The following is a 14,373-nucleotide window of genomic DNA, read 5'->3' on the forward strand; positions in this document are numbered from 1 at the left end:
TTCTGGCCGTAAAACAGTCCAAATTCTTTTGTGTATGATTTTAGATTAACATTTTGATCGGTTTATGTCATTGTATGTACCACGGTGCGCGGCACAGACAAGAAGAAGAGCCCATACCAAACAGCTGTAGTCCAAATAACAGCTGTCTCACATTGTTGTATTTTGTGAGCCCATCATTTAAATTCGATTTAGTATGAGCAACAGCAACATCGCGTAATTCCCATTACAGCCAGGACAGTAAATACGGGCCGTTTTTATTTAATAAGATATATTAAAAACTGTCATGGATCTGCAACAAAAACGGTTTCAAAAAGACATCTGCTAGTGAATACCAAAATACGAACAACAAAAAGAAGAAGCACATACTCTGGCCAACGAGCACGAAATAACGTGTGAAAAGAAATCAGAAAAACCGACACACAAGCACAAACGTGCACACCGACAATCACATATACACGCACACAGTCACACACACACGCTTACACATATATGCAGACTCACACACCGCCAAAGAAGTGTGTAGAGGCAAGCGCCGAGCGCAATCTATTTTATTCACATTTTCCACACACAAAAGTACCAGCAGAGCAGCAGCGAAAAATTAACAATTGCGTCGTACAACAGGCTACAAGGAACGAGAAATAAGAAACGCTAAAGAAAATTGTTGTCTTTTAAGAGTGAAAACAACAGCCAATTCAGATTATTGTGCAAAACCAATACGAATGACTAGCAATATTTGCTTGTCAAAATAGTCCAGAACAGACTGGCAACAACAGCAGTACCCGCAGCCCCCGAACAGTAGAAGAAAGAAGAAGAAGAGAGCGTTGTGTGTATGTGTGTGTGTGTGTGCAAGCCGACCCGCCAGCTGAGATTTCCGTAATAACAGCAACAGCAGCGCTTTATAATGAGTATGGTACGGCGTATAATATTGCTGGCTCCAAAATATAAAATTTGGACAAAAGGTAAGCTAAAAATGCATTTCTCGCGAACATACAAATACATCAATTGTACGAATGCTGTCTAAAATCGTATACGTAACTGCGTCATTTGCGTCACGTAGCAGCAGCCGCAGCAGCCGAAAGCAGCAAAAACAATATAAGCAATAAGTCTAATACTGCGCGCTTATCAGAATTTCGTATAAAATTCTGCTATATTAGCCGAACACTCACTTTTAACTATTATTGAAGGTTGTGTGTTTGACTAACAAATTAGACGCGCGCCAATGGAGTCATTGATTTGGAGTTAACTCGTATTCGGTTATGTGATTTAAATTCATGTCAAACAGCCTTTGTCGAAGGTCAACGACGCATAGTCATTACGTTATGCCAATCAGACAACGTAGCATGTATCGTATTTGCGATGATTGAATATTGTTGTTGTTGTTGATGTTATTGTTATTGTTGCTGCTGTTGCGATTTCTTGTTTACGATTTTGAACTGAACTTGAATTGTTTTTAAATATGGTCGAGGTTTAATTATCGCAGCTACAGCTTTTGACGCAATGATCGGTTGGTCGCTCGGTCGAAAAATTGTATGTTTTATTATTTTTGTTTGCTTGTCACAGACTTTGCCTATGGTGTAATGGCAAAAGTTTTTCTCGTAGCAGTAGCCGGCAATAAACTCTTTTTTTTTTTTTTAGTGCCGGGCCATAAGGAAATCTACGCATGGTTTTTCGGAAGTGCAGAAAGGCCAATTATATAAATGTAAATTGCTAGAGTCGGTTCAAGTTAATGTTTACTTTCAGTTGCGCTCATATAGTAAAGTACAGTGAAAGCTCTACTGACGAATACGCGCTTTAATAAAGTATTTATATATTTATTTTTTATATTTTATTAATTTGGCCTTTGACATGACTAATTCAATATGTAAATTTATAAAAATTTGCATTAATTTATTTTAATATTAAAAATCCCTTTGTGGAGCCTTTACCGCAGTAATATAAATCACTTGTCGAATTCGTTATCTAGTCTTCTTATTACTTATTTTAAATCTGAATCGTTTTTCCGTGAACTTGAGTTTCTGCAGGTTCTAATTGAATTGAGTCACTTTATTTATTTTTTTTTTTATATATACGTAGCTGCTAATTGCAGTGTTGCCAGTTTAGCCTATTTCAGGCTAGATTTAGCCTACTGGTAGTACATCCGTTGAAAATGAAGAAGAACAATAACTAAAGAACATCGGTTGAGTTGTCTATATGTATGGAGCAGTATTGATTTGTTATTTATATATAAGTAAAACGAAGCTAGTATGCTTGAGGCCACAGAGACTTTTCCCATTGGTCCCTTAAAGCTCGACTGCAACAAATCCTACCTGGCACTGGGCTCAAAAATTTGAGTGCGACTTAGAGTTTGAGTGAAAGTCGCCTATATTTAGGGGCAGCAGCTGCAGCAGTTCCTCAGTCGCCCAGGCCTGGTTTGGATCAGTCGTACAGTCGTACAGTGCTCCTCCTCTTCAGGAGGAAATAATTATAACGAAATGCTTAAAGGAAATAACCAGAAGAAATAATTAGATAAAATACTTTTGAATTGTTCCTTTGAATTGATGTATAAATATATAATTTATATACATATGTGCAAATGCGGATTAAACTGTGCTTTGCCACCAATCAAGTTCACGTTTATGCATCGCCTTTTGCATTTTGAATAATAGAACTTATACATATATTAACTTCTCTTTTTCTGTTCATCACTGCCTTAGGAACCAGCCACGTACAACATACACCGAACTGCATAATACTGAGCACTGGGCTTGGACGGCGACGATTTCACCTGGCCACTCAGCAATGCGCCGCCAATGGGCAGCTACTGCTGGAGCCCGTTGTGGCCATACCCGCCTACATTGACATAACGAATGGAGTGAGAATCAGATCGGAGTCCGGAAACGGCAACAGCAGTAGTGGAACGACAGGAACCGACAAGGGCGGCGACATCAATGGTCCAAGTGGCGCATCCAAACCACCGGGGAGTGGTGGGTCGAGTCTTGGCGGCAGTGGCGGCTCAACCACAACTGGCGGAAGTGGCGATAAGTTTTTATCCTGTCCGAAATGTGGCAGTGCGTGCACCCAAGTGGAAACGTTTGTCAGCTCAACGCGGTTTGTGAAGTGTGCCAAGTGCAACTACTTCTTTGTGGTGCTCTCCGATGTGGAAACCAAGCAGCGTATCAAGGAGGAGCCAAAGAATCAGCGTAAGCCACCGCCGCCACCGCAGAAGATCATGGAATATCTGGATAAGCATGTGGTTGGTCAGGACTTTGCCAAGAAGGTGCTAGCGGTGGCCGTGTACAATCATTATAAGCGCATCCATCACAATTTGCCACAGCTGCAGCAGCAGCCCAGTGCGGGCGGCTCTGGGGGCGGACTGGACGGCATACCACGCACGGATCTGCTACACATCACCGGCATCGGTCACACACTGAACAGCAGTCCTGGCAACGAGCTGCCGCCAAAACCAGCCCAAATGGGCCTCGGCGGCGGTCTGACTGGTGGCGGTCTAGGTAGCGGCCTGCACAACAGCAACGCTGCCAACGCCTCACGGAGCAGCGATCATCGTCCCGGCTCCGAGATACTAGACAGGCAAAGTAACGATGTTAAATTGGAGAAGAGCAACATCATTATGCTCGGCCCGACGGGATCTGGCAAAACGTTAATTGCACAGACAATCGCCCGCTGTCTGGATGTGCCCTTTGCCATCTGCGATTGCACAACGCTCACCCAGGCCGGCTACGTGGGCGAGGACATTGAGAGTGTCATATCCAAGTTGCTACAGGACGCCAACTACAAGTAAATTGTTCTTTTACCTAGATGATAACTAATCATAGTATATCCCTATCTTTTTCAGTGTGGAGCGTGCTCAAACCGGCATTGTGTTCTTGGATGAGGTGGATAAAATTGGCGCCGTGCCTGGCATACATCAGCTGCGCGACGTGGGCGGTGAAGGTGTTCAGCAGGGTATGTTAAAGATGCTGGAAGGGACTGTGGTCAATGTGCCCGAGCGCAACTCGCCGCGTAAGCTGCGAGGCGAAACAGTGCAGGTGGACACTACGAATATACTTTTTGTTGCCTCTGGTGCCTACACGGGCCTCGATCGTCTTATTGCCCGCCGACTAAATGAAAAGGTGAGCTCGACCAGCAGCTACGTTTGTAATCATATATTAATCCCAACTCTTTTGCACAGTATTTGGGCTTTGGCATGCCGTCGACGAGCGGCTCGGGCCGTCGAGCGGCGCAATCAACAGCCAGTCCAATGGATAACGATCAGGAGGAGCGTGATAAATGCCTGACCAAAGTGCAGGCCCGTGATCTCGTTGAGTTTGGCATGATACCCGTTAGTAGCAACAATTAAAACAGTATGATATATCTATATTAATTAATTACACTCGATTACTCTACAGGAATTCGTTGGTCGTTTTCCGGTCATTGTGCCCTTCCATAGTTTGAATGTGAATATGCTAGTGCGTATTCTAACCGAACCACGCAATGCTCTCGTGCCTCAATACAAAGCGCTGCTTGGCCTCGACGAGGTGGACTTATCGTTTACGGAAGATGCGGTTGAATCAATTGCAAGTCTAGCCATGGAAAGGCATACTGGTGCACGTGGACTGCGCTCCATAATGGTTAGTTAACGGATCTAATAATTTCAATCATGATCACAATAATAATGCCTTTTGTTGTTTATACGACAGGAGCAACTGCTGTTGGATCCCATGTTCATAGTGCCTGGATCAGATATACGCAGCGTACACATTACGGCGGACTATGTGCGCGGCAATTCAAAGCCCATTTACAGTCGCAGTAGTGATGACGATTCCAGCGCTACCACCGACAGCTCAACAACGGAGACTACAGATTCGGAGCCCAGCAACGATAATGATAAGAACTTTGAAGATAGTGAAAAAGTACGACTTAAACAGTAAAAGCTCCTGATTAACAACATCATTTAAACAGCAGCTAAAGCGTCCAGCCTTACAAAAACAACAACAACAGCAACAACACGATCTGCAACGCTTATCCATTTGATTTTCCCCACTTCCAAAATTTTGTGCAACGCTTTTCATTCAAACTCATTTTTAGACTATTCTATTGAGTTACACGTTTCTTAAAACATTTTTGCTTTGCAAATGTGCTTATTCAGTGCTAACTCCAAACTCCACTCCCCTCTTTATATATATATACATCATCGTTAATATGTTATATTATTTTTAGTCACGTTTAAATGATACTGTGGTCGGTACGTAGCACATCCTGCTAAGCGCTGTCACACAATTTTTGAATGGCTGATTCGCAATTTTATATATATCTAAATATATATATTTATGTGTATATATATATATACATATGTATAACATATATCGGTCCCCTTCCCACTCAATATGCACCTGTGATTCAAAACTGACAAGCAGCGCAAATTTGAAAATGCAGCCTTTCAAAAATAGTTTGCAGCATAAAAAAATGGCAATTGTAAAAAACAATCAAATATCTAATTTTTTCACTAGAAATGTAAAGCAAAAATAATAATAAAAAAAAAACTCCCAAAAACGGTTCGTTAATATCAACAATTTTGAGAAAACATCAACAAGAATATATGATTGTTGCGTTAATTTTTCTCCGTTCTGAATATATGTTTATATATTATTAAACTTTAAAAACTGTAAAAAAAAAAAAAAAAAAAAACAACATATATTTATATATATAAACTAGACAACAGAAGAAATGAGTTACAAATTTTTAATAGTCTAATTAATGAGACGAGAAGCAAATTATATTTTTAACTAATTTAAGTTGTATAACAAAACGTAAAAAAATTTTAAATAGTTATTTAATAAAAAAAATATAAATAAATAAAACATGAAAAGTAATTAAATGTGTTTTATATACTTTTTAAAAATTTATCGATTAAAATATAAATTAAAATCATTGGATTGTTCCAGAAATAAATTAACGTTTCCCATGGGAAATTACAGATTCAACATAGTCTGCAAAAAATTCGATTCAGAGTTGATTCAATTTTCAAGACGATCGAACTCAGAAATTAATTCAAATGTAACCTTAACGAATTCCACTTTGAAAATAAAACTAGAAGGGGTAGATCATTACTTTTTTCATATACCAGATAGGTAAATAAAAAGATGTATGAAAGCATTAAACAAATTTATGATTAATTTTATTTAATTATATTCAACTAAAACAAAATTTGCACAAATTCAATTGACTAAGGTTAACTACTCGTTAAAAAATTGACTCACGCAAAACTTGCATATTCGAAACTCGATTTTCGGGCGAGTTCCGCTATTCAGTTTAGCTTTTAATTGCTACGATTTATTTTTGTTGAATTCAGCTGAATAGCGAAAAGCGCGCCATAATAAATATAATTAAGATTTATTGCATATTCATGCTCTAAGATTTATTGCACATTCCTGCTCTAAGATTTTCCAGTTGTATTATATTCTTTTTTCTTTTTTTTTTTTTTTTGGTGATTTTTTGGAACATTTTTGTTTTTGTTTTTTTTTGTTTTTTGTTTAAAATTTGTATAAAAATTTGTAAGTAAATAAATATATATATTTGAAGTGTATACGAAAGTGTGGATTTCCTTGTGTGTGTGTTTGTGAGTGAGTGTATATGGGTGAGATAGTGTAATTGTGCGTTTGTGTATGCATATAAATAAGTTCTTAAAACCCGAATTTCGAGACGAGCTTCAATCACTCTCCTCAGATATAAGCAGCTCGTATTCCTGTGCCGCAAATCGATCCCAATCGGAGGTCTGCAAATAGATGAAGGATTATTAAATGTGGATATTTAATATTTGGAATTAATATTTTAAATATATACATGATATTATATATTATGTAATTCGAGCTACTAAATTCATCATCAATCAGTTTGAAAACTTACGGATTCATCGCGCTGTGCAGCGAATGGATCACGTTGCTCGTGATCCAGATACTTCTCCAAATTGAAGAACGTATCGAAGAACACGTGCGTCATTTTGCAGCGCTTCAAGTCACCCAGTGTAATGGAATCACGGTTCGCAGGCTTGATCATGTCCAGCATCTGTTGAGAGATATTTAGAGACATCATCATAAAATCAAACATGATTAGGGAGCCTGCAATGCAGGTGCGCACCTGGCAGAGGCAATCCTCAAAGGGCAGGCATTCAATGCCTATGCCCTCCATGCGCTGCTGTTGCTCCTCATAGAAGTACTCCAGCTCGTACATGGACAGAACGCCGTCGCCGTCAATGTCCATGCAGCGGAACCAGTACTCGATGGCCGTTGGCGTGCGCTTGTCCTCCTCGGACAGAATGAACCACACGAAGTCTGTGTAGGACATTTTGGGTTCGTCTTCGGGCGCCTTTTTGTTGTCGCTGCGCGTCACACAGCCGGAGAAGATGCGCTCCACAATGCGGGTGGAGAGCGCATTATCGCTGTGCTTGGCCAGATCGTCCTGGTTGATGAGCAGATCGTGATCCTTATCCAATTCCCAAAATTTACAGTAGATCACATAGAAGTGCTCGTAGCTAAAGAAGGCCATGATTTGATTGATGTCCTCCTCCTCCTCCAGTAGGCTAATCATCTGCGCGCAAGAAAATATGTTTTAGTTTAATTAAAATTCCAATGTGTGCGCTGCCATGTGGACTCACCTCGAGCAGATCGGATCGCTTGAGCTCCGATATGGTTATCTTGCCGCTCCAGCTGCGATTCACCGAATAGAAGATACGCGCGATGACTGTGTGCACATATCTGGAATGGAATTCGGTGGCCTCTTTTAGAAACGCCAGACCCGGATGCGTATCGACCACATCCTGCACCAGCGGCACCAAATCCTCTGGCACAATATAGGAACGAAAGCGTTGGCCGCGCGACAGAATATAGACAAAACGCGAGGCCGCCTCATGGCAATAGACATTCATTCTGCATGGAATAGAGGAAACCCAAAACAATCAATACAACAACAAATCTGGCCAGGAATTCTTGCTAACTTAACTGCTTCCAGAACTCCACAAAACGCTGGCGTTCCACCAAACCCGTGGTGCCCGCCTGGCAGAAGATCATAACCGGCATGCGCCAATAAAAGGGCAGGCCGCACAGCTTCAGGATGCGGGGCAGCTCATCCTTGGTCACCTGATTGTTGGGAAAGCTATCGAACGCGGACAAAATGCCGCGAATGACACGCTCCATGGCAATGGTTGGCTGCGGCTTGCCATGTGGAAAGTAAAATCTGCCATGGAATACACATATTAGTATATACATATAGAGAAGATATACACACATATATAGATATCTTGCTGACTTACCTGGGTATGTAGACGCTCTTGGAGCTGCGTATCTCCTTTTGCAGTAGATTTTGTTCCTGTGAAGGCGGTGGCGGCGGCGTTGCATGCAGCTTAACCTGCAACAACAAGAGCATTTATCAGACTATAGACTATTAGACTAAAGTATTCATATAATATTAAAAACATCTCATATTGTTCTGCTGGCAATTTTAGCTCTGTTTACAAATTAACACACTTTTTGGCACAAATAAATATAGGGAAATTCTTTGTTTTACCAAGAAATTAATTCGAATTCACGAAAGTATGTATATACTCTTAAGCCAACGCCCATTCTTTAAGATTATAAAATAATCCTTATTATCAATCTTATTAATATTTACAGTAATCTTTATAATCATCACCATTAAACAAAATTGTTATTATCATTATATCATTATAGTTGTCGTGACCATTCTCAATGTTATGATTATTATTAGTATCATTTCACACTTTCTATCTCACTATCGTTCTCTATCTTATACCATTCATTCTCATTCCCAATTCTCACTCTCAATACATATTTTCATTCTCATTCTTTGAAAGTTTTAAAACTTACAAGAATTGTATTGTATATTGTATAGTATAATATAATAAAAAAAAGTATGTACTATATCAAAATAAAAAATACTATATTAACATAGATATCAGATACTATAGCTGATACTAATAGATCAACAATTGTGAAATGTAAAATTTAACAAATATTAAGGGTATAGCATTTTCGGATTCTACAAATATTAGGTCTTTGGTTCTTTTGTTTACATCTGCGGTAATTTTGGCCCTTTCAGTTTATTATAAAACATAAACAACTATTTTCATAAAGAAATTACTGTTAATTGGGTTTCGTTTAAGCATTATAATAAAAAATTGGGCGTGTTTGCGTGTATAAATCAAAAAATACTCAAAATATTCGTGGAAATTCAATTTAACTCAGAGAAAATCAAAATAACAAATGAGCAGAAAATAAATTCACACACACACACACATATATATATATATATACATACACTACTTTGTTGTTATCGTTGATGTTATTGTAATTGTGCTAAATTCAGCAGCAAATTGAAGCTAAATTTACAACATCTTAATTGGCGTCAATAAAAATAATCTAAAGAAATCTATAGAAATTGAAATACGGCTGATTATTTCTCGCTCACGCTCTCACTTTCTAGAAGCTCTTGAAAATTGCTTAACTTAATTAAATTCAACGCGATTGGAGCTGTAAAAGCCAAAGGTTGATCACACGCAATTATAAAACAATTAATCTTCGGAATCTTTTAGACATTTAAGAGCTGAGTACAAATTCTAATTCAATTCAAAATTCATAATTAATCTAGACTAAATTCATATTAAATTCGAATCAAATTCGGCTCAATATCTGTAGACGATAATTCTTAACAATTTACTTAAATTCAAGCAATCCCTCAGACAATCAAAAATAGTCTTCAATTATGAATTGTTGCAAAAACAAAAGAAGCAGAAATAATAATTTATCAAAGAGATGATATATGTATGTACATATGTATGTAAGTAGGTAGATCCCACGTGCAAAATGATCAATTAAATATTTGTACGTATATTTTACGCTTTTGTTCTACCAAAGTTCTTTGTGATCTATCTTTGTTTGTATTCCATTTGTACACCATATATGCAGCATCATTCGCTTTTGGCCATAAGTCTTTAATGGCAGAGCAGCATAAGCGAAGCATTGGCCATTCATGATTTTAAAACTGTCAACGGCAGCATTAATATTAATCTCCACTCGCATGAAAGAAACCAAAATACAAACACACACAAATGCTCACTCACACGCAGACAGTGCGGGCATGTGCGCATATTACGTATACGCACGGCTACGCTTGATGGCCAAGCTAAATATTACGCATACGCATCGTAAAGGCGATAGATAGCAGCAAGAATTCAAGAATTTCGCTTGCTTAGACAGCACCTATCGCACAATCAATCGCATACTAAGTTTCGTATGCGAATTATTTATAGCGATTATTTACTTAAAAGCAACAAGCAAAATGAAAACAAAAAAACAAATAGATTTCATATTGAAACGCAGTAAAGTTTCGCCGGCTAGTTGAGTTTATTATAAACTTTAAACTCATTCATACTCACACACACACACACATTTGCAACTAAATAATTAAATAGCAAAAAACTTAATACTCACAACAGCAACAACAAAAAAAACCCAAAATAACAATAAATATAAAAAAAGTGCATTCGTGTTGCCTAAATAATCATGTGCTTGTATTGTATTTGTATCCGTTTTTTTCTGATTTTTTTTTTTTTTTTTTGTATTTTTTTGCCTATGTACAATCGTGCTGATCGTAAATGCTTAATTTGATTGTTTGTATACGAGAGAGTATGCATGCTCAGTAGGGTTACTCACTATAAGAGTGAAAAAAAAAAAAAAAAAAATACCATGGTTAAAAAAAAGTCTCATTAATAAAAAATATACATATTAAAAATTTAATATAAAAAAAATTAAAGACATAGGTCAGTCGAATATGGACTACTGGGTTGTTAAACACATATAAATTTAGTCTTTTTAAATATATACAATTCGATTTCCATTCATTACTCGATTAGAAAACAGAACTTGGAATATCTAAAGAGAGATTAGCTTTATGTGTAAGAAAAATGAAAAAAAGAATAAGAATAAGAGCTAAGAGAATTTAGAGAGGATCTCGATTTATACTATATATTTACACTATTGTTTAACTGAGTCTTTCGATTCTTATTAATTATTGGAGTCTATTTCAGAGCAACGGCATTCACACAGTGAACACCCCTGATGTTATATTAGCAATTGTATTGTTCAATGTTCCCTATATATCTAGCTATATGTACAGATAGTTCTCTAACGACTCATCTCTCTGTTGGCAACCGATGGCGTCTTGAGTTAACCTTAAATCAATCAACGTTGCTCGATAACACGATATTTCTTTAAATGCACATGATGACAAGAGAGAGGGATAGAGAGTGAGATTGAGAGGGAGTGAGAGGGGCAGAGTGGAGAGAGGGGCCTTAGCAATTTGTTGCAATTGTTGCTGGCGTGCGGCTGTGGTGAATTTTTTCGTGCGCTATTTGCAATTGTTAGATAACAACTGAACAACACCAACACACACACACATACACACATCTTTCTATGGGTGTGTTGAGCCGCACTCTAAAATATATATATATGCATATATTTTCCTTTTGAGCTTACCTTGAGCAGACTTTTGGGCGGCGCATCCGCTGGCCGTTTGATATCAAGAAACGAGTTGCGCACATCCGGCCGCTTCTCGAAGAGCATCACGCGCTCCGCCACCGAGCCGCGTGTTAGGATCGGTCTGCCCACTACAAAGGTGAAGGGTGATTAGACTATGGATACAGGTGTGTGTTTAATAAATCAAAATTCGATTCGCATTACAATTCTTGTCCTGGCCATTGGTGAGCGCTGCTCGGCTGCCGCTAGTCGGTTTGATTTTAGTCAACGTTGGCATCGTTGTGTCCGCCAATGTTGCTGGCGTGTTAACGGCAGCAGATGCAGCTGCTGTTGCTGTTGCTGTTGCTGTTGGTGTTGCAGTTGCTGGTATTACACTCGCTACAATGTTGCTGGCTTTGCTGTTATCAGTGTTGCTGCTGTTGCTGCCTCGGCTGCCAGCAACTTTTCGTGTTATTGACAGCTTTTCTTTGGCCGTTGCTGCCGTCGCCGGCTTGTGTTGCTCGCTATTGTTGTTCTCTTTGGTTTTGTGCAATTTACGACTGCCAATTGCCGGCTCGCTGGCACTCTTAGTTGGCTCATCCAGCGCTGCCACGCCCACACGCGACGCATCCAACACATCCACACTGTTGATGCTGTGGCTACTGTTGCTATTGCTGTTGTTGCTATTGCTGCTTCTGTTGCTGATTTTGCTTATCTTTTTTGTGGGCTGCTCTGCTGCTGTTAGCTTGCTGCTGCTGTTGCTTAAACTATTGCTGCTGTTGATATTGCTGTTGCTATTGATCTTGTTGCTGCTGCTGCTCAGTCGCTTTTTGGCAGCTGTTGCTGTTGCCGCTGCTGTCGCCTCCTTGTGCAACAACTCACTGATTTGCAGCAATTGCTGTGTTTGTTGCTGTGACAAATTGTTCACGTCCAGCTGCAAGTTGATGTCATAGTTGAGATTTGCATCGCGCAACGCTTTGCTAGAGACGGCAGCAACCTTTTTGGGCGATTGTAGCGCCTGCTCCACTTGATTTGACTTGCCGGCCTTGACAGTTGCTGCTGCTGGTGTTGCTGCTGCTGTTACTACTGTTGTTGCTGTTTTCTTCGTCTTGCCGTTCGATTGCACCGCCACGCCCACTTCCGCTTTCTTAATGCCCCCGCCCTTGCTTCGCTGCTCTTTGTCTTTGTTCACGAAGCTGGTGACCATCTTTTGCAAGCCCTCCGTATTGCTCAGATTTGTTGCTGCCGTCGCCGTCGCCGTCGCCGTTACAGCTGCAACAGCAACATCCGCAAAGTTGCCGGTGGCCGTCGGACTTTTGTACGTATCCAGTAGCTCAGCGGGCGGCGCTCCGGAATTCTTCCATTGGTGATAGATGGCATCGGCCTGCTCGCTTATCAGCTCCACGATCTCTGCGTGCTCATCGCTTCCGATCAACGGCGTTGCCTTTGGCGACTTTTGGCTGCCGACAGCAACAGCACCAGCACCAGCAACTGTTGCTGGTTTGCGTGTGGTTGTTGTTGTTGTCGTTTTACTGGCAGTTGTCATAGCCACAGTGCTGGCGCTGCCGCTGCCGCTGCCGCCGCCGCCTCCGCTGCTGCTGAGCTTCTTTGTTTTAGTTGTTGTTGTCGTTGTCGTGGAAGACGACTGCATTTTCCTTTAAAGTGTTCAACGTGTTCGTCTAAACTGTATTTATGTCTTGTTTAATTTTTGCACGCACAATTTAAATGTTAAAAAAACTACAATAATATTCACATTTTCGATTTGGTCTGTGTTTATTGCTACACTTGAACAAAAACGGTGTGTGTATTAATTTTCTTTTTTTTTCAAAATTTTTCTTGACGTTTCACAGATTCAGAATTTTTTGGACATATATAACATACATATGTATATATATATTTTTTTTTCTGTTTTTGGTTTTCACATTTCAGAATTTGGTGGCCTGTAATTTGGTTTGATTTTTACAAATTTTCCTCGCGCGTTTCATTCACTTTTCACATTTTCACATTTTTTTCGTTTTAACTTCTCTCCGTATGGCGAAATCTATTTATATAAAGAAATACCAAAATTTCCTATTTCGTTAATTTCAGACGCCGACAGAAACACACAGCCCACAACGTAGACGCAGACGCACATACACACACACACCCAAATATATAGATATATATAACTGCGGCATTAGCATCGGGATCGAGGCATCATCTCAATACGGAAAACGCGCACACCACTGTGCACAGTGGTTCACAAATAAGCACATTTGTCTAAATGAGAAAATTGTTGGTGGCATTTTTCGATTTTTTACAGCATGCTAAATATTTATGCAAAAATATCTTTAAGGCAAATATTTGTTTTATATGTCAACAATACTCAGATTTTAAAATGTAAATGACAATTTGAATAGTTGTATTTTTGTTTGGTTTTTCTTTCATTATTATTATATCTTAGTAATTTGGTTGCGTTTGATTTTAGTTAGTGTGTATCATTTCTTTCTTTTCTGCTATTTATTTGCTCAACTATTTTTAGCCGTTTTAGTAGTGAAGGGTGCGTAAATCACTTATCAAATGAAACGAAGTAATAAACAGTAATAAATTCGTTTTAGCACCGAAGTGTGAAGTATTTGCCGCCCGGCAATTAATTAATTAAATCAATGCGCATCTTCGGCAATTGAGACAATGCAAATGAAGTGCAGCTCACTGTGCACGCGTAAGAGAAGGAACAAAAAATATATATTGAGAGCTGCCCCTTTGCCCGTAGCGGCATTTTCGCCTTGTTTTTACGTTTAGCTTCGGCTGCTGCTGCTGCTGCTTCTTCTTTAACTTTGTACTATTTATTCGAAAATAAATTTTGAAGTAGTTGCTGCTGCCTCAGCCG

General features: G+C 39.2%; 2 protein-coding genes across 3 annotated transcripts; one reads left to right on the forward strand and one right to left on the reverse strand.

Annotated features, from left to right (window-relative positions):
* The first annotated feature begins 5 nt into the window (after positions 1-5).
* On the forward strand, positions 6-5,560 carry LOC6574565 (ATP-dependent Clp protease ATP-binding subunit clpX-like, mitochondrial). 2 transcript variants are annotated; one of them, XM_015167517.3, is made up of 8 exons: positions 6-164; positions 230-959; positions 2,694-3,774; positions 3,833-4,109; positions 4,169-4,318; positions 4,386-4,607; positions 4,677-4,889; positions 5,197-5,560. In XM_015167517.3, the coding sequence occupies exons 2-8, from the start codon at positions 902-904 to the stop codon at positions 5,227-5,229; spliced, it is 2,034 nt and encodes a 677-aa protein (XP_015023003.1). In that variant the 5' UTR covers positions 6-164; positions 230-901; the 3' UTR covers positions 5,230-5,560. The 2 variants fall into 2 exon arrangements, with proteins under 2 accessions (XP_015023003.1, XP_043864100.1); XM_044008165.1 differs by having other exon boundaries at positions 55-959.
* An 808-nt stretch (positions 5,561-6,368) lies between these two features.
* LOC6574566 (bromodomain-containing protein DDB_G0270170) lies at positions 6,369-13,815 on the reverse strand. Its single transcript, XM_002000573.4, has 8 exons — positions 11,730-13,815; positions 11,526-11,656; positions 8,285-8,379; positions 7,975-8,208; positions 7,631-7,901; positions 7,114-7,563; positions 6,883-7,041; positions 6,369-6,751 (listed from the first exon to the last, which is right to left on the reverse strand). The coding sequence occupies exons 1-8, from the start codon at positions 13,153-13,155 to the stop codon at positions 6,686-6,688; spliced, it is 2,832 nt and encodes a 943-aa protein (XP_002000609.1). The 5' UTR covers positions 13,156-13,815; the 3' UTR covers positions 6,369-6,685.
* Between the last annotated feature and the right edge of the window lie 558 nt (positions 13,816-14,373).

Source organism: Drosophila mojavensis, unplaced genomic scaffold (genome assembly GCF_018153725.1).
Source record: "Drosophila mojavensis isolate 15081-1352.22 unplaced genomic scaffold, ASM1815372v1 contig_231, whole genome shotgun sequence".
In the NCBI taxonomy this organism is placed as follows: Eukaryota; Metazoa; Arthropoda; class Insecta; order Diptera; family Drosophilidae; genus Drosophila; species Drosophila mojavensis.